General features: G+C 43.1%; 1 protein-coding gene across 1 annotated transcript; it reads left to right on the top strand.

Moving 5' to 3' along the window:
• Positions 1 to 10,927: 10,927 nt before the first annotated feature.
• On the top strand, positions 10,928 to 26,245 carry myh7ba (myosin, heavy chain 7B, cardiac muscle, beta a). Its single transcript, XM_079680191.1, is given in 44 exon segments — positions 10,928 to 11,026; positions 11,300 to 11,463; positions 12,095 to 12,198; positions 12,284 to 12,427; positions 12,572 to 12,728; positions 13,215 to 13,242; positions 13,470 to 13,566; positions 14,072 to 14,095; positions 14,197 to 14,289; positions 14,405 to 14,468; positions 14,554 to 14,652; positions 14,737 to 14,840; positions 14,970 to 15,108; positions 15,198 to 15,316; positions 15,735 to 15,884; positions 16,072 to 16,242; positions 16,325 to 16,504; positions 16,589 to 16,721; positions 16,807 to 16,883; positions 17,208 to 17,295; positions 17,428 to 17,545; positions 17,632 to 17,755; positions 17,919 to 18,055; positions 19,872 to 20,127; positions 20,211 to 20,453; positions 20,556 to 20,732; positions 20,812 to 20,957; positions 21,039 to 21,129; positions 21,211 to 21,324; positions 21,327 to 21,608; positions 21,693 to 21,819; positions 22,264 to 22,579; positions 22,671 to 22,854; positions 23,026 to 23,191; positions 23,290 to 23,414; positions 23,505 to 23,620; positions 23,712 to 23,904; positions 24,008 to 24,211; positions 24,548 to 24,673; positions 25,106 to 25,276; positions 25,380 to 25,484; positions 25,573 to 25,668; positions 25,760 to 25,894; positions 26,133 to 26,245. Coding segments are annotated over 43 exon segments (5,832 nt in total). The 5' UTR covers positions 10,928 to 11,026; positions 11,300 to 11,366; the 3' UTR covers positions 26,145 to 26,245.
• The last annotated feature ends 42 nt before the right edge of the window (positions 26,246 to 26,287 follow it).

Raw genomic sequence — 26,287 nt, 5'->3', positions numbered from 1 at the left:
ACGCAACCCAAAAATACCTACCCCACCTTTAACTATCTTGAAGTAATACAGCAGTGTAGAAAACACTGTTACAAATGAGAGTACTTCATTCAAAATATACAAAAAGTACAACAAATAAAGGTACTGATTCTGCAAAGCGGTCCACTTCAGAAAAATACGTATTTTACTGATATAAAATTTGTATATAAAATGTATTATCACTTTAAAGATGCTGGAAAAGTAGAGGCTTGTTCTATTTTACCACACAATGCATATATCATTTCAGAATAGGAATCAATAAAGACTACCTGTTGTCGATATATTTGGGATCATTAATATTCAATTATAGTAGCTAAGGTCTAAAAGACAAAATAATGTGAGAAATGATTTCAATGAATTCCACTCTACCTGCAAGGGCACCATCACTGCATACTGGGCATTGTGTGTGTACCATAATACATGATACAGTTAAATAAACTAAGGCCAGAACATTTTAAACTAATATTCGGAAACCCTGAGCTTCTGGTGGTCCATTTTCTCTCCTGTGTTAATTAATTAGGCCATGTGAAAACATAGTGTTATTCATTTATGTTAGCAAGTTATGTTTTCTGACAATGTATGTACTTTGTGTGCAGAGTGTAAGGGTGAGATTAAAGTCACTTTATAGAAAACATGAATGATTTGAGATGTATGTAGTACATGGGTGGTACACAGCAGCCTCTTGTGGCTGAACATATTATTACAGCAAAACTTGATAAAAACCTATTTTAACTTGTGAAATAAAGAATGAAAATGGTATAGGAGGAGTATCTTTTTTCACGTGTTTCACAGATACAATTTGAAGGAGGAACTTTAGGATCTTTTGGGAAGATTATCTTAAAAAAATGTTTACATAGACACAGGAAGGAAAACAACTTGTGTTCAGACTTAAAAAAATGGATCACCAGAGTTGTTTTCTCACTAAGCTCATCTGTACTAATGTCATCATAGAGGCAAACATGTGAAGTGCACATTTCAGAGGAAGTGGGTACTTGTACATGTCATTATTACTGTGTGGCAGCAGAGGGTAGCATTGCAGTTTCACCAAAAGGTCAATTTCCCTGACATACATTTGACATACGGCCCTGTATCACTCCCTCAGTTGCCTCTCTACTAAACGCCTGCAATGTGTATATGGCACATTCAGATATCCTGTCATCAGCCGCAGGTTAGAAGACTCCTCTTGCGACTGCAGCTTCTGATGTTCACACTATTCTGATACTGCCAATTAGCAGATGACAACAGACTGCTTACACACTGTCGTATTGTGCGCTAAATGCAGTGTGAGAGAAGAGGAGGATTGAGACACACACTCAGTGCCAGCTGTCCGAGTGTCTGGCCCGATGCCGGGAAGTGTCTCCGAATGCCAAGCTGATCCTCCTGTTACGTCTCGGAGAGGAGAGCTTTCCCTCAGGACTGTGTTCACCTGCTGCTGCTGCTGTTGCTGCAGCTTCTAACTGCTCAACATCCCGGGGCCCACATAGCTGCGACTAGCTGTTAAATGTTGGCTGGATCTCTGACAGGCCTGTGGTGTGGGCTGGAGGCTGAGGCCCTCTGCTGGTAAGCATACTGAAAAAAACTAGGGCCAAGCAGTAAATCTGATGAAAGCAACGCTACATGTAGATTAAAGGGGGGACATAATGCTAACTTTCAGTTCATATGTGTTTGTTCTGCCTCTACTCTGACATGTCTCCATGATTTAATGTTCAAAAAGCTCTTTATTTTCCTCATACTGCCTGTGCTGCAGCACCTCTTTTCACCCTCTGTCTGAAACCAGAGCCCAGTCTGCTCTGATTAGATAGCTGGCTGGCTCTGTTGTGATTGGTCAACAGCCCATGATGTCCCGCCCCTTAGCCTATCACATACAATGTGTTTGAGCACTACTGAATAGAAGCAACGATCTGCTCCTGCACATCAGACAGGCCGCCACACTGCCTGCTTTTAAATCGCTTCTTAAAACCCACCTCTTCTCCTTAGCGTATTCACATCTTTTAGAGCGTTGCTTTTATTGCTTTTAAATTGTCTATTGTTTTTACTTGTACTTTTTATGTTGTGTGAGCTGAGCTGTGTTACTTTTTCTATGTTTTGTTTTGTTTATTTGCCTGTACAGCACTTTGGTCTGGAGGTTTAAAGTGCTATATAAATAAAGCTGTATTGTAATGTATTGTATAAGCGTGTGTGTGACGTAGTGGTGTCACTATTTTACGGTAGTAAACAAGGGAGTCCAATGGAGGCATTTTAGGCAGGGGAAGGGGAGAGGAAAGTGTGCGATTTTAGCCTTTGCAGACCATTTACATGCACAAAAACCCATACAACACACTACAGGAAAAGGAAAACCCCAAAAAGTAGAATAGGGCCTCTTTAAACTTTTTTCTCAATGGCTCAAAGAAAGAAATCAATAAATGAAGGGAGGAAGTAAAAGGAAGAACACATGGCGATCGCTCCTGGCTGGATTTAAACCCAGAATCCTTTGCTAGCTATCAGCTGTTGGCGCCTTAAACCAGGATTCCCAAACATTTATATTTTTCAGACCCCCCACATTCATGTCTCAATATGAGCCACAACGCAGGTCATGTTTGTTTAAACATGAGAACACTTCAGAGTAAGTCACTTATAAATAAACCTATTTCCATTGTGGTCTGTAGAGTAAGGCTACAGGTGGCATCAAACAACCTACCAAACAATCAAATACATGCATAGACATCAATATCATTTTTTAAATATATATATGGTTACGTTATTTATTGTTGTTTGTGGACCCAGAGAGGTGATCCCGTTTCTAGTGTCTGTGTATGTATGTAGGTTATATTCATTTTGAATTCATTTACATTTCACATTAGTTTGGATTTTAAGTGTTTGGAGTTAGTTTTTTTGAAATGTTTGGTTATAGCTTCTACACATTTAGTTTTACAAAAGTTTTAGTTTGCATTTGTCAGGGCCTTGTGTCAAATCTCAGAAGTATAAAATGTATGGCTTGAGGACTGTTTAGTAATGGCCGTAATGTCATTAAATAAAATAAATAAAACGTGCATAAAGTGTTAGCAACCTTTTTCCTGGAAAATTAGGGCTTGGTTTTAATAATTTAGCAGCAGAGAAAGCTATGTTTAAGTGAGAATACATCCCGGCAGTACATTTATGCAAAGAATATAAGTACCACGGTTTCTCGACCCTCACGACCAGCACGTTGTTTAAGTCCTTCGGTCCCTCTCCCTCCGACACATGCAGTGAACTAACAAATCCTTCCTCTCTAATGTCTGTCGGCTCTACATTCACTAACTGTACAGTCCCCACAAAACACTCCTCTCCTCTGAAGTGCAGTGTGTTGATAAACATGATTTCACCTCCAAACTAAAACTGGAAAGATGTTCACTGAAATGTAAGAAGAAGCATTTTGTAAAAAGCATTCTCTCTGTTTGGTTTGAAAAAAGCAGAACATTAATATCTTTTGAAAATGTATGAATTAGCATTTGACCAAAGGCTGTCAGTGTACATTTTTTTAAATGAACAATATTTATCTTAATAATAGTTTTATTTGCGAAAAACAATTAATCAAATGATACTTTTAATTCAGTTTCAGTTTTCAACACTATTTCTGTGGCCAGGAAAACATTTGTTTTGTGGAAGAATTATGTTTTTCCAATATCGTCTCTATTGTTGTTAATTCATGCTATTATTCAAACTCATTATTGTTTGATGTTAAATCAGAGAGCAATGGGACTATGGGATTCACATGAAAATGTCATGTACTTACTTTCTCGACATGGGCTTCAGGGCTGTATTTCTTAAATTAATATAAGGGCTGCGTATACAAATATCAATTTAACAAACCCTGACATCAATAGTACTTTTTATTTGAAAGTGAGCAATTTATAACGGTTTGAGAGTTTCTGAATTCATAATAAGCCATCATGTGTGCAGTTTAAAAAAGTCATTGGTATATTTCATTGACAATAACTTTGCACTGCAAACAGTTGTTAACTTTAATTAAATTAAACGATTTTGTACTTAAACCTTCCTTTACATAACTTATTTATATGTCTTATTAAACCTGTGTTACATTGTCAATTTTAGTCTTTTTTCTTAAGTAGTAGTATTTTTTAGGGGGTTAAATAACCTGTACATTTATTTTCGAATGTGATCTAAATGGTTACTAAAGCTGTTGTTTCAAAGATACTTTAAAAAAAATGTATGAAACAAAAAAAAGTATATTTGTGTTGATGTATGTTGTCCATATGTGGATTTGGAAATAGGAATGATTGTGTTGAGTTAATCAATCAAAGTGTATTTATATAACCCGATATCACGCATGTGCATTTGTCTCAGTGGACTTCACAGTTTGTAGAGAATATGAATACGACACCCTCTGTCCTTGGCCCCTCACATCCGACAAGAAAAACCCCCAAAGAAACACCACAGTTAAAGGGGGGAAATAGAAGAAACCTCGAGGAGAGCAACAGAGGAGGATCCCTCTCAAAGGACGGACAGTCGGGTAATAATAATAATAATAATAATAATAACAATAATAATAATACATTTCATTTATATTGCACACTTTAAAAACATCGTCATCTCAAGGTGCTTCACAATGCTATGAAGACAAAATAAAAATTAGATGTATATCAAAAAGATAAAAGACATCAACCATCACATCACTGACAGTGTTTTCTCTTTTTCTCTGTGTGTACGAACTGACCGTCACTACCCTAAACAGTTCAGTTCACACACAGATTATTTTGTAATCTCTGGTGTTGAGGCTCCTATGAAAGCAGCGTGGAGCCATGTTGCTCAGGGACTTTAAATAGATCTGGAAGGGAAGCCGGTCTGCCTGTTGGAAAGTCCTTCAGTTAGTGACCTACACAATCTGACTGTCAGGGCACACATTGCTCCACCTAATTTACTTTGGGCCCGCGGGGGGGTCTGAGGGGGGTCAGGGGTACAGGTGCAGAGCCCCTCTGACCAGAACTGCTGTTTAGACAGAGCTGCTGTCACAATGAGAGGCATTTCAGCGAGACACGTGGAAGCTCTTTCACAGTTTACACAGACTCCAGGCGTCCTATTGTTCCTCTATACTCACATGCAGAGCCCCCCCCCCCCCACACACACACACACACACACACACACACACACACACACACACACACACACACACACACACACACACACACACACACACACACACACACACACACACACACACACACACACACACACACACACACACACACACACACACACACACACACACACACCATTCCCACCTCTCGTCACATGTCACCGGTGGCAACTGCTCGGACACACAGCGAGCACATGTCACACATCAAACCGAGAGTTCAATCTTTTCAATCACACACACCGAGGAGAAACCAGCACTGACTCTGAACTCTGATCAAAATCAGCCCAAATTGAGATCTGGCAATAATCTGAATTACAATCCGGGTGAAAGACAAGTAGCTTTACTCATAAAGCATTATGCTGTGGTGTATAACGGTGCATACAAAACAAGCAAATATAAAACTGTAAAGACTATTACCAACATTTAAAATAAGAGGAAATGCTCATGAGAAATATACAAAGAAAAGTCAATTCAATAATAATATGACAAGTTACTATGAAAATGAACATTTGCTCAGGATAATTAATTCATTATTTAATTCATTTTACCAATTTATTAACAATTCAAAAAACAATTCATTTCATTTAAGGCCCAAATTGTTCAGTTTCTGCAGTCAACACGAATAAATTAAATTACTTGAATCACTACGGGAATGTAGTTGGACTACCAGCAAGCTACTTCAACATGTAATTAAACTAGTTTTATTGTTGTACATGTAATTTACTGACTATCTCCTGCTCCAACAATCAGCCCAGAACAATCTGTCAGTCTCAAAAGCTGCACAACTGTAGCCGACAAATAAAAAGGTGGACGAACTTTTCACTTCGTTCCTGTCTGTTATATACATCACATAACGAATGTATTTGTGTACATCACTTGTAGCTTGGCCACACACACACACACACACACACACACACACACACACACACACACACACACACACACACACACACACACACACACACACACACACACACACACACACACACACACACACACACACACACACACAGTAGCACATAAAGGTTTTAGTCTGTTTTGGAACTGATTGTTGAATTGATTATATACCTGCATATTTGTGTTGTTCTGAGTTTGTATCGTTATGGTTTATTGCACTAATTGTGAGCTGTTTTGTATAAAAGAGTTGTCTAAATGTAAAGTAGCGTGTCTTCCCTCTTCACGGTGAGTAAAAGGCTCCTGAGCGATGTGTAAAGTGTCTCTGCAGCCTTGTTAACCCTTTGCTGGGCTTTATTGGGCTGCAGCGGGCTCTCTGGGATCCTGGAGTGCGTCAGATTGTCTGCGGGCCTGTGTTTGGATAAGGCAGCATGCGCCCATTGTCTCTGATGCCCCAGCTGGGCCGAGGTATGCCTCCGGCTCCTGAAATAGAAAGACAGCTGAGGGCTGCCATGCATTCTGAGGGCAGGGCGGGCCGGGCCCCCGACCACCACTCAAACACAAAGAGAGCCGGGGTATTGTCTGGAGCCAGAGGCTAATAGCCGAGGTATCAGAGCCCCACGCAGCCCGCTAAAAGACTGATTAACTCTCTGAGTGTAGTGTGGATGTCAGGGGGGGGGGGGGGGGGGGGGTAAATTGGGGCTTTAGTGTGTGTTGGTGCCACGCGTCAGCCCGTCTCCACTCTGATGAATCGGTGCCTAAGACCTGAGCCTGCACAGTTGCTGCAAGGTATTGTGGGCAGGCACGAGGCGATTACAGAAATATCCACCCTCGATGAATGCTTTGATCCAAAATGAAACGCTGCTCCAACGCCCATTTTTAGGCGACTGCTGCAGAGAAACAGGGGTATTAAAGGGGAGCTATTATGCAAAATCCACTTCTTCATGTCTCTTCTACATCAACATGTGTCCCCTCTGTGGAAAGAGACTCTGAAAGTTTCAGGAAAAAGATTCTCTCACTTTTTGTCCTGATCCATTTCTATAAAAACCTGTCTGAAAATGAGCTGATCAGATTTTGGCCACTTTATGATGTCATAACGATGTTTTGGCTTGAGTAACCATTAGCCAATCACCAACCAAGGTAACCCCCCCTCCCCCCCCCCCCCACCTTATCACCTGAATCTCCTCCTAGAGCACCATTGTGTTATTTTTAACCAAATCTCTCTCAGAGGGGCGTGGGGAGGGGCTCCTTATTTTTCATCTAAAGTAACAGACAGAGAATCAGCACTTTGGAAACAGGACTGAAACAGAGGGGATTATGTTGTTATTATAATAGGGGACCTTTAATGTTTGTTCTGATAAGCAACCAAGCAAACTTACATACAACTTTTAATAGAAAGGGGAAAAAGGAAGTAAAATAAATAAATGAAAAGAACAAGATAAAAACTGAGAGTGCACAAAGCACTTTTTATTAGGGTTAGGGTTTTTTACAGCAACATATTCTAAGCTGCTGTAACTAGAAAATGTTCACTGAGTTGGCTTCATTAGAGTGTGTGTCAGGTTCAATGAAAAAGATCTTGATACAAATGATATATTATAAATATGTTACAATAATTGACTCTTAACTTTTCTACAAAAAGGGAAATAAAAATAGTAATAGCAATGAAAATAAATTAAAAAAGAAAAGATCAGTTTAAGCAATTACAGCAACATTTATTTTTATATAAAAAAAGTATATTGGTATATTTATTTTATTGGAGATTTTGTGTTAAGCTCAACAAAAGATATCAGATAGAGCAATATGTTTCAATAATAATAAGTGTGAGACATTTTGTCTAACCAGAAATGCTTCTCGATTGGTTTGAAACGTGAAGCAGGAGTGAGAACAAGTGATAGAAAATCCAGGCGTTTATATATAGAGCAGACGTACTGCACAGGAGCAGCTCAACGTGCTTTAAGTCATATAATAAAAGAGATGCTTCTTTCTAGACAAAGACATTTAAAAAGCCACAGGTTGAAACAATAACAGGGTACACAATATAAGGAAACTTTCAATTGTTTTATGAAAATAAAAAGTTGAGAGAACATAGTGATAAAAATAGAGTGAAATTGTTGTTCAAATGTAATCATGAACGTTAAAGCTTCCGCCAAGGTTCAAATCTAAGTTCCTCTGGCTGTTTTGTTCAATAACTAAAAGTAGCTTCAACGTGTTTTGTTTTCCGAGTCTGTGAACAGTCAGAAAACATTTTCCAGGTGACCTCAGAGGCCTGCCGGGTGCATCGGAGAGACGAAGAAGGTCAGAAATGTGGCAGCAGTCGCTTTAAATCAATTCAATAACTAACCGGTGGCCAGAGCAGAGACCTCATGTCATTTCTCTGGATCCAGTCCGTGATATAACCTCCGAGTGCTGCTTTATTTTTAAGTCATGACAGGCTGACTTTGTTACTGACTTGATATGGCTGTTAACATTACAATTAGAATCATAACATTGATCATAACTTATTAGCAGAACAATCAAATGAATAGATATTTAACAAGGCCCCCACTTCATTAAAACATCATACATTACATTAAAGCCCATCATGCGAACAATATATTGTTATTTAATGCTGTAAATCCTGAACAACCCTTTGAACATGATGCACATTTCTGCTCCACACTTTGAACATTTGTCATCTTTTATTTTTACTGTACTCTTTTTCTTGTTTATTTATATTTTGTGTAAATATTGTCTATTTTCAATGTATTACAATAGGACTATTTTTGCTGGTTTAAAAAACATCAACAACAACAACAAATGTAATCTTTTTCTGTCATATGCAACATTTACACCAAAGCAAATTCCTGGTATGTGAAAACCTACTTGGTAATAAACCCATTTCTGCTTCTGGAAGCTGTCTGTTCTTTCTAATGAAGTCTTGTTTTGCCTCTGATGAACAGTCCCACCTGTGCAGAAGCCGAACACAGAGAGGTGCGGGATTAAACTCAGCCGAGAGAGACTGAACTCATAATTCACAATCTCTCTCCATCCCGCTGCCTAAGCCTGCTGGCATTCTCCGCATGACGATTCAAAACAACTGTGACAGACCCCCAGATCAAGCCCTGATGCCCAAAATGTCGGCTCCTCGCTTTGCACATCACCAGATCCACTGCTGTGAACTGAGATCATGGAGCCTGCATTTCGAGGGCCGAGGCATGCTGCTGGGCGTCGGTTTGGTCAATTTATACTTGGAGGTAATTCAAAGCCGAACAAATGTCCAATAATCAAAACATGAGACTTAATGGGTCTGGCCACATTAGGGTCTAAATGATTTTAAGGAACACGGGGGATGTAAGGAGAGCTCTGAGAAGTCAGCTGTTGCAGCGGACTGCAGCGAAGCAGAGAGATGTGCTGAGGGACGACGCTATCACAGCATGCACTTCCCTAAGTGTGTGTGTGTGTGTGTTTACGTGCCGGAGTATGTGGACTTATTTAAAGCCAGTAGCTCTGGGGACTTTGGGATTCATCTCCTCCTCCTCATGTGTTATCAGCATTCCAGCTTTTTTTTCAAATGGTGCAGCAAGTGGCATAGTACATAAAGCAGCCTCTGCCTCTCTGAAGAGCCCCTTATCCCAGAATAGCTCCGGCCCTCTCTATCTCACTGATGCCCGAGAAAGTTTGAGCCATCACGGAAACACCTCTCAATCTGCCACGGCGACAGATAACGGCATCAACAAAGATGGTCGCCCTCCCCTCAAGCCAAGACGCCATTTCTTGTTTCTATGTTTGTGCTGAGAGAAAATTAAGCTTTTTGTCGATTAAAGTAAGCTTGTAAAAGTCTACGTTGGAAGTAGACGGCCATCTTAAGCTGATCTAACGTGGCGTTTTGCAGGTTCGACGCAGCCAACAGTTAACAGTCAATCTCCCTATCAGGAATGCTGGACTCTGGCTTTGTCTATTCTGAGAAACTCTGGTCCCCTTCCCTCCCCCCGGGCTGCACTGTCACCCTGCTCCCATACCAGGCACCAACCTCTCCCCTTGCTCTGAAGGTCAGATCTTGTGGAGCCAGAGTGTGAGAGGCGCAGTGCTAATGCCAGAATGACTGGATACACAAAATCACAGCAGCTATATAACACAGCATGCTACCAGTGGATAGTTACCATCATACTTTATAACTCACCCCAGTCCCTGGTGCCAAAGCTCCACTTATTGCTGGCTGACAGCTTCCAGAAACTGAAAAACTAGAATAAAAATTAAGATCTTTCATCCCATACCTGGAATGACTCGTCGCTCGTGTTTATTGCTTTTAAATTCATGCGAGGCACTTTATTGTGTGACATGAGCCACGCGCCATGTTTCTCTCTATTAATATAATGTAGTGTATTTATAGTAGCATTTTTAATGCCACACTGCTCCTGAAATAATCTCTTCTAAGGTTGCATCCTCCGTGGCCACACACAATAGCAAACATCCCTCTGGGCACATAACAACAAGAAGGCTGCATGGCTATTACTTAGAGTCAATAAGCATCACAGTCACCTAAAGTGGGAAGAGTTCAGGAGTTTAAGTGAGAATAACATCAATAATCCATTTCTAGATTTGTACTTAAACTGAACCTGAATCATCTTTCATATTCTTTAATTTGGGGCTTAATTTTCATGTTGTGTGAGGCAATGATGTAGCACCCTTCAAATTCTACTGAGTGAAAAATCCCCCCTGCAGGGATGCTCCAAATGCAACTCTCTCCCACTCCCTCCAGTGTGTACAGTGCATAAAATAACTGGGATACAAAAATAGCCGGCTTGGATTTAGCGCAATGACAAAAACGTAGCTTTCCTTTTGTGTCAATTGAGACAGGCGCCCAGCACCAATAGGCGTGGGAGGAGGTGGCATATGCTAATGAGGGACACATGTTCACTGACCGTGACCTTGAGGAACACAGTATAAAGGAGGGCACATCTCAGCAAGTTGTCATTTCGTTGTGATCTTCCTGAAGTCAGTGGACAGCTTTTTGCCTGTTTGGTAGGTTGATTACGCATTTTACGCGCGGTTGGCTGCCCTTTAAATCGTCTTGTTTAGTTATAATATCCTTAAAGTAATGTAGTGATATTGTTTATCTCTGCTGGCAGGTGTCAGATAACGCGATTTCAGTTTTTTTTCCTTTTGTTCTCACTTGGTGTTGGTGGATTTGCGCTTTTTACGCACAAGTGTCTTCATGGCCACTCTGTTTTTCATCAAGACTGAAGTTTTAAAGAACTACTCACCCTAATGCAAAGTTTTGTTTTCCCACAAAAGGAATTCCTCACCTCGTCCGAGTCGCTGGTCTCTCCGGTTGTTTTTGGACCGGGAAGCAGCTGCCACCATGTCACGCTACGACAGGAAGGAGTTCGGGGAGGCTGCTCAGTTTTTACGCAAATCTGAGCTGGAGCTGATGGCGTCGCACACCGTGGCTTTTGACGGTAGGCCTATGAGACTTCAGAGAAACGAAACCTTGTAGGGTAGATCACATGAAATACAAATATTCAGATCACAGGTTAACTTCGTTTTTAATTCAACGTTTAATTAGTTTCTCTTTTTAAATATGGCAAACAATCAGCAGATGGAGCGAAATTGCAGTTGCCTTTATTGCACTGGTGTGAATTTTTGTTTTTGTTAACACAATACCTATTATAGTGTTTAATCTCGCCCTAAGTGATCCAGAATGTGTAGTTATTTGGTGTTAGACACACCACATGTTAAATAACAATACTTTATAAAACGAATATCAAAAGGTGTTTAGCTTGTGGTAAAAATAAGTAACACAATATACAAATGTAATATAACTTCATAAAACGAGTTAGATAATACCACAAACTTTATTTTTTTAAGTAAAGTAATGTATCATTATTTGATCATAACATTGTTTTGTTAAAGGAACTACATCATTCAAGTTTTAAGATTTCCATTTGAGTATATTTGCAAAATATTCTAACAGATTTTTTGTTGTATTTCTTTAAATATTTTTATTTTATTTATCTCTGCCAACATGTGTATTATGGAACGTTTTGTTGCTTCCTCCCTCACACTGCCCCCCCTCTGCTGTCCTGTTAGGTAAGAAGCGGGCCTGGGTCCCGGATGAAAAGGAAGCGTACATCGAGATCGAGATCAAGGAGCGCAGCGGTGACAAAGTCATTGTTGATAGCACAGATGGAAGGGTAAGTAACCATCACTGTGTATACATGAAAACACTTTAAACACCCATGATCCCTTTCTCATGCCCGCCTGTGTTCGTCCCTTCAGACTCTGACGGTGAAGGAGAGCGACATCCAGCAGATGAATCCTCCGAAGTATGACATGATCGAAGACATGGCCATGCTGACGCACCTGAACGAGGCCTCGGTGCTGTTCAACCTGCGCAGACGCTACTCTGCCTGGATGATCTACGTGAGTATCCCGTTATGGAGCAACGGTACTTCCCCCATCCCATGTTCCCTAGAGAGGCATCATCATCCAGATGAAGTTACACAGTTCAAGCCTGAGCAATGTCAGCCTGTCACCTTGTATGATAATGTTGTGTCTCCTCCTCAGACGTACTCCGGGCTCTTCTGTGTGACGATGAATCCGTACAAATGGCTTCCCGTCTACACCGCCGCTGTGATCGCCGCCTACAAAGGCAAACGCCGCTCTGAGGCACCACCGCACATCTACTCCATCGCAGACAATGCGTACAATGACATGCTGAGCAGTGAGTGCACTTATATTGCACGTGATATTATAAACACGCACAGTACACACAAACAGTGGTGGAAAGTACACTCACTCAAGTGAACCTGCGTGAAACATTTGAGGTTCCTATAATTTATTTAAGTGTTTTAATGTAATGCCATTTACTACTCACTTACTTTTAATGAAAGTGAAATGCAATGCACTATTTCTGTGAATTCATTGGAAAATAATATTTTTAAAAAAAGTAAATCTGGTTCAATTACAGCCAGCTACATTCAAATGTATCTTACAAGTCACTGCGTCAATAATAATTACTTAATATTATAATAAAAAACAAAACAATGAGTTGACTTAGGCAAAATATTTTTAATGCAGGACTTGTATTCAAATGTGGAATAAGTACGTTAGTAAGTCAAAGCTTTACACACACGAACTGATACAAAATATAGACGCTCACGTTTGTCAGTCAGTTGTTAAAAGCCTGGTGTTATTTTCTCTCCCTCAGATCGGGAGAACCAGTCCATGCTCATCACGTAAGTATTTACTGCTTTAGATCTGTATAAGCAGCAATATACAATATAGATCATCCACACACAGCAACTTTAAAGATTTCATTTTTTTCGCCAACTTTTTTGACTTTTACTGAAACCTTTATTTTTTACTTTTCCTTCCTGTTTTGTAATTATTTTGCTACACAGTTTTCTGGCCGGTGTTTACCTGTTGTATATATACACTGTGTTATTTTTTCACACTCCTATAGCGGAGAATCCGGTGCTGGCAAAACTGTCAACACGAAACGTGTCATTCAGTATTTTGCCAATGTGGCAGCTATTGGGGAATCAACTGCCAAGAAAGGAGTAAGGCTGATGTGGCAAACTTTTTTTTTTTGTTCCCAGCTTCTTCTTTTTTTTGCTGTATTTTCTTCATTTTTGGTCCCAGGAATCCCCTTTAAACCGTTCCTTACATTTCCCTCATGGTGAATCTGAAATTACATTCATGTCTTTACCCTCATTGTTGTGAAGCCCTTTCCAGCCACTTTACTCTTTCTTATTGATTTTTTAACTATTTTTATTTTTCCCTTTCCATGTCATTTCCTCTTTTTTTGGCTCAAATTTTTCCATTTTCTTTCCCTTTGCTTTGAGTTTTGACTTTCTTGTGTTCATTTTTCCTTTTACCTTTTATCTCCCCCGCGTTCACACCATCATATAAAACAAGGTGGTCATTGTCTTTTTTACCAAAGCTTTAACAATCACGATCTAATTCTCCAGTTGGTCATAATGTCCCCCTTTCCTTGTGAAAGCATTATTCAATCATGCTTCATGAGACCTGACACTCACAGGCTTCTTACCTTCCCCTTTACAGCAAGGTCCTACCACGAAAACAGCGGTAAGTTTCAAATAAAAAACAGCGATTAATAATTCATTATGTCATAAAAAATAATGTGACTGAGTATTTGACTTACTTAACATTTATTTTGTCTGGCCCAGGGGACTCTTGAGGATCAAATCATTGAGGCGAACCCCGCCATGGAGGCGTTTGGAAATGCCAAAACGCTAAGGAATGACAACTCATCCCGCTTTGTGAGTACCTGGAAAACCCCCTGCATATTGTATACAGTATAAACATTAATATGAAATAAAATACTGCTATTTATTTGGCTTTATTTGGCTTATTTACCTTTCCTTTCCCTAACAGGGCAAGTTCATTAGGATCCACTTTGGACCGACTGGCAAACTGGCCTCCTCTGATATTGACATATGTGAGTCCATATTCAAAGAATGAATTCATGCTGTATTTCTCTTCTTGTTACACGTCTAATATGAACTCTCCTATCTGCCGTTTAGATCTTCTGGAAAAATCGAGAGTGATATTCCAGCAGCCCGGAGAGAGGAGCTACCACATCTACTACCAGATCATGTCGCAGAAGAAACCCGAACTGTTAGGTGAGTTATTCGGGCTGCGTTTGGATATTTCCTCACGTCCCTCTGCAGGACTCTGAACGTGACCCTGTAAACGTTTTGTTTCAGACATGCTGCTGGTGTCCTCCAACCCGTACGATTACCACTTCTGCTCCCAGGGCGTGATCTCCGTGGAGAACATGGACGACGGACAGGAGCTGATGGCCACCGATGTAAGAGCCCTCATTTTGCAGCAGAGGAAAATATATTAACATTTTAATTGATCAAAAGGGCTGATTCCACATGGGAAACATTGATTAGGTTTTAAAGTTGTAACATGACCTACCTCTGTTTCCTCACAGCACGCCATGGACATCCTGGGCTTTCTGTCGGATGAGAAGTACGGCTGCTATAAAATAGTGGGGGCCATCATGCACTTTGGAAACATGAAGTTCAAGCTGAAGCAGCGCGAGGAGCAGGCGGAGGCCGACGGCACTGAAAGTAAGAGACAGTAACAAAGACAGATTAGGATTAGGTAGATTAGGTCAAAGCAAGTTATTTATGGTTTCTTTTGTCCTGTTCGATAACAGGTGCGGACAAGGCCTCGTACCTGATGGGCGTCAGCTCAGCCGACCTCATCAAGGGCCTCCTGCACCCGAGGGTGAAGGTGGGGAACGAGTACGTGGTGAAGGGGCAGAACGTCGAACAGGTGAGGAGATGAAACATCCAAAGTCTATGTTTCATTATTGATGTAAATATCTGTAAGACAATGATGAGGCACAACACAGTACATATATTAAATCAGATCAAACATGTTCCTAGTCTGTCAAATGTTTTCAGAGTAGAATACAATTCAGTGTGTCACTATGTTCTGCCTGATGGACGTGTCTTAATCGATACAGTCAATACACTTGCCACTCCACACACACTAGAGTTCGGTATCTAAGCAACAGAGGCTATTCATGTGAATGACAGCTGTGTGTGTGTGTGTGTGTGTGTGTGTGTGTGTGTGTGTGTGTGTGTGTGTGTGTGTGTGTGTGTGTGTGTGTGTGTGTGTGTGTGTGTGTGTGTGTGTGTGTGTGTGTGTGTGTGTGTGTGTGTGTGTGTGTGTGTGTGTGTGTGTGTAGGTTAACTTCTCCGTCGGCGCTCTGGCCAAAGCCACGTATGACCGTATGTTCAAGTGGCTGGTGGGGCGGATCAACCGCACGCTGTACACCTCGCTGCCTCGCCAGTACTTCATCGGGGTGCTGGACATCGCCGGGTTCGAGATCTTTGAAGTAAGTTGATCCGTACTGCAATTATTTATCATTTTTTAAAATAGATTTCTCTATTTCTATGGCCATCTTTTGGTTAAGTATCAACAGGTGCTTATTGGTTTCTGATTGTGATTAATAATTTTCAGCAGGAATATGTTTTTCATGTTTCTGAATCTCCCTCTGAACACCTGTTCCTCTCTCATCGCAGCTCAACAGCTTCGAGCAGCTGTGCATCAACTTCACCAATGAGAAACTGCAACAGTATTTCAACCACCACATGTTCATCCTGGAGCAGGAGGAGTACAAGAGGGAGGGCATCGAGTGGACCTTCATCGACTTCGGGCTCGACCTTCAGGCTTGCATCGATCTCATCGAAAAGGTGAACGAAGCGTTTTATCCTCAATAGAAAAACATTAATGAGTTTCGAAGACACGTATATGTGACCCTCTGTTTCCCTCCAGCCGCTGGGCATCATGTCCATCCTTGAAGAGGAGTGCATGTTCCCAAAGGCCACAGACAGCAGCTTCAAAGCCAAGATGTACGATAATCACATCGGCAAGTCGCCTAACTTCCAAAAGCCGCGGCCGGACAAGAAGCGCAAGTACGAGGCGCATTTTGAGCTGGGGCACTACGCGGGCGTGGTAAGTGCTCTCACTAAAGCCCTTTCAACCTTAATCCTTGAATACAGAATGAAATAATAATGGATTTCACTGTTTCCTCAATAGGTACCGTATAACATTGCTGGCTGGCTGGAGAAAAACAAAGACCCTCTGAACGAGACGGTGGTGGCTTGTTTCCGGAAGTCGTCCAACAAGCTGATAGCTTCTCTGTACGAGAACTACGTGAACTCAGACTCAGGTACAGTAAACAGGTCTCTGACAGAAGGCTGTAGCAAAAAGAAGGAAACCAACAGAAATGAATCAGTCTGTGTATCACCTCTCAGTGGCTGAACCCAAAGCTGGCACCAAGGAAAAGAGGAAGAAGGCGGCGTCTTTCCAGACCGTGTCTCAGCTTCACAAGGTGAGACTGACCCCACAGGGCGAATGATCCGTTACTGCAGACAGACGTTATTCTGAATATCTTTACATGTTGCATGTGGTGCGAGAAATGGTGTCATTGGACGGCTGGGACGGAGGCAGTTAAGACTTGCAGTGATGTTTAGGGCAATGATCACATGAACATCACTTTAAGTCTGTGCTGGCTCTCTCCTCTTTACATCAAGGAACTCACGTGTAAGGAAAGTTCTGCAGAATAATAACATTTACATATTTAGTTTGAATTGTCCAATAGTCAAGGTGTTATTAGTCATTTAACTTGATTTGCTGTACCTCTCCTTTCCGACAGGAAAACCTTAACAAGCTGATGACCAACCTGCGCAGCACCCAGCCTCACTTTGTGCGCTGCATCATCCCTAATGAGACCAAGACTCCAGGTAACTCACAGCATCATCATCATCATCATCATCATCATCATCATCATCATCATCATCATCACCACTGCATATCTAAAGCCAAAGAGCCAAAAAATAGGATTTGGCCAATGTTTTTTTTACTTGTTTTTGCAGGGATCATGGACGCCTTTTTGGTTCTGCACCAGCTGCGCTGCAACGGCGTGCTGGAAGGCATCAGGATCTGCAGGAAAGGCTTTCCCAACCGCCTCCTCTACGCTGAATTCAAACAGCGGTACAGATAAGATCACTTCTACATATTCTCACATCCATCTTAGGTCCCGTTGAAATCCTAAAATACTCTTTTATTCATCGATTCAGCTACCGCATCCTGAACCCTCAATGCGTCCCCGATGATAAGTTCATGGACAGCAGGATGGCTGCAGAGAAGCTGCTGGCCTCCCTGGACATCGACCACAACCAGTACAGATTTGGACACACAAAGGTAGGATTACAAAATTGATGGTGTCTTTTTTGTTGAATTTCAGTTTTAGTTGTGTCATGAGGTTCTTTTTTGGTGAGGTGTTTTTTAGTTCTCTCAAAAGATACTCATGTCAAACCCTTAATCATTGTTTCCTTTTACCCCCCGGTGTCTTGTCTTCCTGTAGGTGTTCTTTAAGGCCGGCCTGCTGGGTGTCCTCGAGGAAATGAGGGACGAGCGTCTGGCTAAAATCCTGACGCTGCTGCAGGCGGCCGCTCGGGGCCGGATGATGAGGAAGGAGCTGAATAAGTTCTCAGATATGAAGTAAGAAGAGACTTTCGTTGACAAAATCAAAACATTTTATGAACCTGACTGAATAGCAAATGTATTAACAGGCAGAGAAAAGCTTGAAATCTCACAGGAAGGTTAAGACGTTGAGACCCCCCCCCCCAACAGTTGCTGTTTTGAACAGGTTCAATGGAAACACAATCATCCTGTGTTACTCTACACCTCAGTGTTCACTCCCTCGCTGCAGTATGTGTGGCATGCAAGGGCAGTGTTATCGGCGTGTGTGAGGCGTGTGCTCGCCCTTGTATGGTGACCAGGCATGTGTGTGGCCCTTCAGTTAATAAGGGCCCTGTCGTTCTCCTACAGACACACACACACACACACACACTCCTGCAGGTCTCCGGCCATTCTCTCCATCCTGTCTCTCTCTGAGTTAAACAATGCTGACGGTGTCCGCAGAGCCAGGTGGCGACATGTGTCAAGTGGCAGCTGCTTTGAGGCCCTCCCTAAAAATACAACCCCCGGCCCCCCCCCTAGATGGCCCCTGGACCCTTTTGTCCGCGGCGCCTGCACTTCTAAGTGAGTGCATTGGTGGGATATGTGGCGAGTGACAGAGGATTAAAGTCGGTGGTTGGACAGAGGGCTTAAGTTTCTAAATAAACACAGACGCTCACCTTTTGAGAGGCACCCCGGTATGGAGTCATGTCAAAAATGCAATCATCAACCCCTCCCAAACACACACACACACACACCTCCCACCCTGGAGTGTGTGCAAGCTCTCTCAAACTCACCCTCTAAAGACTGACAGGGAGTCCTTGACCGGGTCCATATTTAGGGCTGCGAGGCGCCATTCTACTGAGACTAAATCAAGACAAAATCTGGTAACCCTGTTTGGGCACGGTGATGAAACATCAAAGGTGTATGATTTCATTTCCCCATCCCTCTGTGTATGATTAGATACTAGAGAGTGGATAGCAGCAGGATTGGTGCCAAAATGAGTTACTAAATAAATAAACGGGGAGCTCCAGCATAAATCTTTCTGACCTTCTTCTCTTAACTTGATCTGAACTTGACTCCTAGTCGATTTAACCGCGATGAACTCCAGCGACATCTCATCAATGTAATATTCAAAATGTGTGGATTTATATTTAGTTATTTTAATTGTATTGTTTTTTATACAAGTGGATGTTGATATCATATTTCTATTTTTAGTTTGGTTGAATTAAGTTGACTTTTGTATAATAAGTGGCAGAAGCCTCAAACTATTTATCCAGACTTTTAGCGGCCTAATTTTCCTTCTTCTCTTCAAGCAAACGATTGTCTGCACTTTTTGGCACAGTTAGTCTGTTTCATAATTGTAAGTGTTTTGTGAGTCTATTTGAAATGACTAGGTTAGCTACGTTAGCTAGCTAGCTTACAGCAGCCTAGCTAGTCATTTTCCAGTGACAGTGATCGTTGGCCAACTTTATAATATCATAACGCCAACGCCGCGGTCCCAGCTGTGAGCATCACTTTTTAGCCGCTTTAATTAAACCCTGCGCAAGTTGCAGCTGCTCATGTGTTTTCATCGTTTCTGAAATTGCAGCGCGTTTCTCAGAATGGAAATGTACTTATCGTATTTATCCAATACTTTAAAATAAATATTTAGAACTAGGATTGCCACATTTTTTATTGTAGACCAACTTTGTGAAAAATATGAAGTCCAATGCCAACAATAGCATCGTTTTCATCCAGTAAAACCGGAACACACCGGAAGGGAATGGTTGTTTTCTGTGCCATTTTATATTTATTTTAAAACCTGACAAGAAAAAAAGTTAAAAACTCTTTAATCCCTCCTGATTTGTCTTTTTAGGGAGGCTCTCATGATCATCCAGTGGAACATCCGCGCCTTTAACGCTGTCAAGCACTGGCCCTGGATGAAGCTCTTCTTCAAAATCAAGCCCCTGCTGAAGAGCGCCGCCACCGAGAAAGAGCTGGCCGCTCTGAAGGACGAGATGACCAAGCTGAAGGACGCTCTGGATAAATCAGAGGTCAAGCGCAAAGAGATGGAGGAGAAGCAGGTCAGCCTGGTCCAAGAGAAGAGGGATCTCTCTCTACAGCTGCAGGCTGTAAGTCATACTCACACATTCAGCTTTTGAAAAGACAGATCGTAGCGTGGGAAAACACTCAACAAATAATCCCGTTTCTTTAGGAGCAGGACAATCTTACAGATGCCGAGGACCGCTGTGAGCAGCTCATCAAAACTAAGATCCAGCTGGATGCCAAATGGAAGGAGGTCACGGAGAGGCTAGAGGATGAGGAGGAGATCAGCTCTAATGTTCTCGCCAAGAAGCGCAAGCTGGAGGACGAGTGCGCCGAGCTGAAGAGAGACATCGACGACCTGGAGACCACTCTGGCTAAAGTGGAAAAGGAGAAACACTCCACCGAGAACAAGGTAAGGAGAGAGGAGTGACCTACAGAGGCCACAGAACAATCCGATTTTCTTTTGATGTTCTCCTTTATGTGAGTCTAAGGTGCTTATTGTTCTGGCTCGCAGGTGAAAAACCTGATTGAGGAAATGGCGGTGCTGGATGAAACCATCCTGAGGTTGACCAAAGAGAAGAAGGCTCTTCAGGAGGCTCACCAGCAGACTCTGGACGACCTGCAGGCGGAGGAAGACAAAGTCAACACTCTGACCAAAGCCAAAGCAAAGCTGGAGCAACAAGTAGACGATGTGAGTGTATCTCATGTAAAAGATGGTATTACTGTTTGCATGACATGTTAAAAGTTTTAACGTCTCTTCTGTAAATTAGCTGGAGGGATCACTGGAGCAAGAGAAGAAGCTGCGCATGGACCTGGAACGGGTCAAACGTAAGCTGGAGGGAGATCTGAAACTCTCCCTGGAGTCGGTGATGGACTTGGAGAACGACAAGCAGCAACTCGAAGAGAAGCTGAAAAAGTGAGTGTTATCATTCACAGAAATATCTTCTTGCTATTAAAAAGCAATGATTAACAAAGATTGTCGAATGTTTTCTTACAGAAAAGACTTTGAAATGAATTCTATGAGTGCAAGGGTTGAAGACGAGCAAGCCTTGGTGAATCAGCTGGAGAAGAAGATAAAGGAGCTACAGGTAGAAACCAGTCTCTGACCTTCGGGCATGAGCAGTCAAGAACATCGTTTGGTGATCTAACTGAGCATTGCTTTCCTCCAGGCTCGAATGGAGGAGCTGGAGGAGGAGCTGGAGGCCGACCGGGCTTGCAGGGCCAAGGTGGAGAAGCAGCATGCCGATGTGGCTCGAGAGCTAGAGGAGCTGAGCGAGCGCCTGGGCGCCTGGAGGAGGCCGGGGGGGCAACCGTGGCCCAGATCGAGTTCAACAAGAAGAGGGAAGCTGATTTCCTGAAGCTGCGTCGAGACCTGGAGGAAGCCATGCTGCACCACGACGCCACGACCGCCACTCTGCGGAAGAAGCACGCAGACAGCGTGGCGGAGCTGAGCGAGCAGATCGACAGCCTGCAGAGAGTCAAGCAGAAGCTGGAGAAGGAGAGGGCCGAGGCCAAGATGGAGGTCGATGATCTGGCCTCTACCGTGGAGCAGCTGTCCAAGGGCAAGGTAGAGGAGAGACAATCTGAACGTAGGGTGCAACCAAACTAGACCAATCCCTCAAACATCTATAAATGCATCTTTTGTTTGCAGGCCACTTCAGAGAAGATGTGCCGCCTGTATGAAGACCAAATGAACGAGGCTAAAGCCAAGGGGGAGGAGCTCCAGAGGCAGCTCAACGACACCACTACCCAGAAGGCCCGTGCTCAGGCTGAGAGCGGTAAGGAGCATTCATGTCATCATAAACCTTACAAACTGATTTGAAAGACCCGGTTGAGGTCGTCTGATCAGCTGCTGCTGGTAGTCCCAAAAACTAGGGAAAAGACCAGGGGAGACCGAGCCTTCTTAGCGGTAGCCCCCAGGCTCTGGAACGACCTGCCCCCCCCCATGTCAAATTCTCGCCCACCCTTCAAACGTTAAAGTCCCGCTTGAAGACCCACCTCTTTTCCCTCGCTCTCGAGTCAGTTTTATCGATGGTTATGCTTTTATTTGTCTGTCCATAGCCCTTATGTGCCTTTGATCTATTATTGTAATATTATATTTTCTTATAATGTTATGTCTGCTGTGAAGCACTTCAGTAAAACCCTCTGTTTTTAATATGTGCTATATAAATAAAGTGGATTAGATTGGTACTAATACAGGTACCTTGTTCTCCATGATGTAGCCGAGGTGGGCAGGAAGCTTGAAGAGCGCGAGTCCACGGTCTCACAGCTCCAGCGAGCCAAGAACTCCTACAGCCAGAATGTGGAGGAGCTCAAGAAACAGCTGGAGGAGGAGAACAAGGCTAAGAACGCCCTGGCCCATGCGCTGCAGTCATCTCGACACGACTGTGACCTTCTGAGAGAGCAGTACGACGAGGAGCAGGAGAACAAGGCTGAGTTGCAGAGAGGTCTGTCCAAGGCCAATGCCGAGGTGGCTCAGTGGAGGACTAAGTATGAAACTGACGCCATCCAGAGGACCGAGGAGCTGGAGGAAGCCAAGTGAGTTGGATTTGTTTTCAACGTACAGAATTCGACGAATATGCAGCGATGCTTTGAACAATGAGAGTTAAATGCGGTTACCTCTCAATAGGAAGAAGCTGGTGACGCGTCTGCAGGACGCCGAAGAAACGGTGGAGGCTACAAATGCCAAGTGCTCCTCCCTGGAGAAGACTAAACATCGGCTCCAGACAGAGATCGAGGACCTGGTCATTGATCTGGAGCGCTCCAATGCTGCAGCTGCTGCGCTGGACAAGAAGCAGCGCAACTTTGACAAGGTATGGCAACTAATATGGAGGCTACATGTGAAGTCACCCAATGTAGTCAGATACATTGAAACCCATGTTTGCATATGTTTAGGTCACAATAGCACTGGGTTATGGTCTCATGTACATCCAGGACGACTCCTGATTTGTTCTCAAAAGCAAAAATGTGTCTTATTCCTCAAGGTGCTGGCTGAGTGGAAGCAGAAGTATGAAGAGTGCCAGGCAGAGCTGGAGGGATCTCAAAAAGAGTCTCGCAGCCTGAGCACTGAGCTCTTCAAACTGAAGAACTCATATGAAGAGTCTCTGGATCATCTGGAGACGATGAAGAGAGAGAACAAGAACCTCCAAGGTACCTGTCGTCACATCATATTCAATTCCATACAACTCATCGTTACCTTGACTTTATATACAATATATATATAAATGTTTATCTCTCTGCTTCCCCAGAGGAGATCTCTGACCTGTCTGATCAAATCAGTCAGGGAGTGAAGACCATCCACGAGCTGGAGAAAATAAAGAAGGGTCTGGACTTGGAGAAAAGCGAGATTCAAGCTGCTCTGGAGGAAGCCGAAGTAAGCACTTCCTCTTTCTTATTCTTCTTTTCTGGCACGGTTGACCCACAACACATATTCAAGCATTAAGTATCTGTCTCTCTGTCTCAGGGCACTCTGGAGCATGAAGAAAGCAAAACTCTGCGCATCCAGCTGGAGCTTAACCAGATCAAGTCAGAGGTCGACAGAAAGCTGGCGGAGAAGGACGAGGAAATTGACAGCCTTCGGTAAATTGTGTTGATTACTTGTTTCATATTTCTTTGTAGTAAATCATCCCTTACTAACAATTCTCTCTCCATTATCTCTTTCAACTTGTAGCCGTAACCACCAGAGAATGCTGGAGTCCCTTCAGGCTAATTTGGATGCAGAGGCGAGGTCTCGCAACGAGGCTGTGCGCCTGAGGAAGAAGATGGAGGGCGACCTCAACGAGATGGAGGTGCAGCTGAGTCATGCCAACAGGCAGGCTGCAGAGTCCCAGAAGCTCCTGAGAAACCTGCAGGTTCACATCAAAGTGAGTCCATCTGGCATCCCCCTAATAAACCTAACCTGTGGTGCAACATTCTTTAGCAAATGCCACGCATTCAAGCCATCTGAGCGTACACTTGTGCCTCCAGGACATTCAGTTGGAGCTGGATGACAACATTCACCAGAACGAGGAGCTGAAGGAGCAGGTTGCAGTGACGGAGCGCCGCAACAACCTGCTGGGTGCGGAGGTGGAGGAGCTCAGGGCTCAGCTGGAGCAGAACGACCGGGCACGCAAGCTAGCTGAGCACGAACTGCTGGAGGCCACCGAGAGAGTCAACCTGTTGCACACTCAGGTAGGAAGGAGGATTTAACACCACCCTGCAGGGCCTTTAGAAAAAGGAAGCCTCCATAAACAAATCATCAAAAGAATGGTCACGTACCTTCAGTCGATAGGTATGATGGGGTTCGTTTGTCAAGCTAGCCAGTATGTGTGGTTGTTAGCTGAAAATAATTAGCAAAAGTACGTTTTTCTCGCCTATATGTTATTTTCTGGTTCAGCTGCTCTGACTGCGTGATCCCAACTAGTGGTTACCAAATGACAAAAATCCAAATGACAAAAATCTAAATCCGAAACAAGATAAACTGAAATTTCAATCCTAACATTATTTGTTAAATCTCTCTTGCTGCAGAACACTGGACTGATCAACCACAAGAAGAAGCTGGAGAACGATCTGTCCACGCTGTCAAATGAGGTGGACGATGCCGTGCAGGAGTGCCGTAATGCAGAGGAGAAGGCCAAAAAGGCCATCACTGACGTAAGAAATGGAATAAACATTTACACTACAGAATGGAATGTATCTGAAGGGTGTTTGCTAGTAATCAGGTTGACTCCGCACACATGACCAATGAGGGCACGAGATAAGTTTGTGCACAGATGGAAGTCTGACAGGCAGGTAGGCCATCCAGTTATTTTAGCCGGGCCGGCTCAAATAATTGGTCGTGCTTTTTACAGTACTACGGCTTCCAGAGATTAAATATTTTATGGATTTTTTTGTCAAAGCACTTCAGATATTCATTGCCATCGGGATGTTAAGAGCATTCCATGGAATATAACAAAAAGTGTATCTCGAGCCGGTTTCTCAAACTTACCTACCCCACCTTTAAGCTTGTTTGTAACATTCAGTTATTTGGTATTTATTCTCAGAGTACATGTAATGTTCATCTCTGATCCTTTGTTTGATTTGTAGGCAGCCATGATGGCAGAGGAGCTGAAGAAGGAGCAGGACACCAGCTCCCATCTGGAGAGGATGAAGAAGAACATGGAGCAGACCATAAAGGATCTGCAGATGCGTCTGGACGAAGCTGAGCAGATCGCCCTCAAGGGCGGCAAGAAGCAGGTCCAGAAGCTGGAGGCCAGGGTGAGAGATGAAACGAATTTAAGAATTGTGAAGCCCCTATCAGACCCGATAATACATGTAATGGGTAGTTTGTGTGTAATAAGTGGAGGTTTCTTTCTGGTAGGTCAAAGAACTGGAGAATGAAATGGAGATAGAGCAAAAGAAGAGCCAGGAGTATCAGAAGGGAGTACGCAAGTACGAGAGGAGAATCAAAGAGCTCTCCTACCAGGTAAACCAACACTGTTTGCACATAAGACATGCCAAGGTATGGAAATATGAATGAATGTTTTTTAAGAGATCAAACGTTGTGTGTGCAGGCTGATGAAGACAAGAAGAACCTGATCCGCATGCAGGACCTCATCGACAAGCTGCAGGCCAAAATGAAGAGTTACAAGAGACAGACTGAAGAAGCGGTGAGTTAACAATCAGAAGTTTAACAATTCTGTACGCTCACTGATGAATGATTGAATAACCAACGAGCCTTCTGTCTCCTCCTCTCTGCAGGAGGAGCAGGCGAACACCGGCCTCTCCAAGTACAGGAAGCTGCAGCACGAGCTGGATGACGCCGCGGAGAGGGCTGATACGGCCGAAACGCAGGTCAACAAGCTCCGCGTCCGCTCCCGTGACCAAGGAAGCAAGGTTCGCAAACTAAATACATTTCATATTACAGCATGTTTCAAAATTGAATGACCTTTTAGAAGAATTTATTAAAATTAGCCAGCAGGCTTCAGTACAAGAACATATCTGAGAGCAGACGATGTAATCCTCTGTCGAAGATGACCTCATAGCCCTCTCATGTGATCTGAGTGCGGTCATGAGTAACATGTGACTCTGTGTATGTGGTTGCTAATAAACACCCCCGTCTTGTGTATTGCAGCACGCTGAGTGATGCGAGGGCGGACGCTGCAGCCAGACATTTCACAGCCAGCCAGCTGCAACAGCTGTGCTCCACTGTGATCCCAAATAAAGACTTCAAAAGTCGACTTTAAATACGACTGCTCTTGTTTTTTGTTTGTGTGAATATGTGATAAA

Source organism: Notothenia rossii (assembly GCF_949606895.1).
Source record: "Notothenia rossii genome assembly, chromosome: 5".
Lineage (NCBI taxonomy): Eukaryota > Metazoa > Chordata > Actinopteri > Perciformes > Nototheniidae > Notothenia > Notothenia rossii.
Note: the sequence above shows the minus strand (reverse complement) of the source record. Positions and strands in the feature narration are given on the sequence as shown.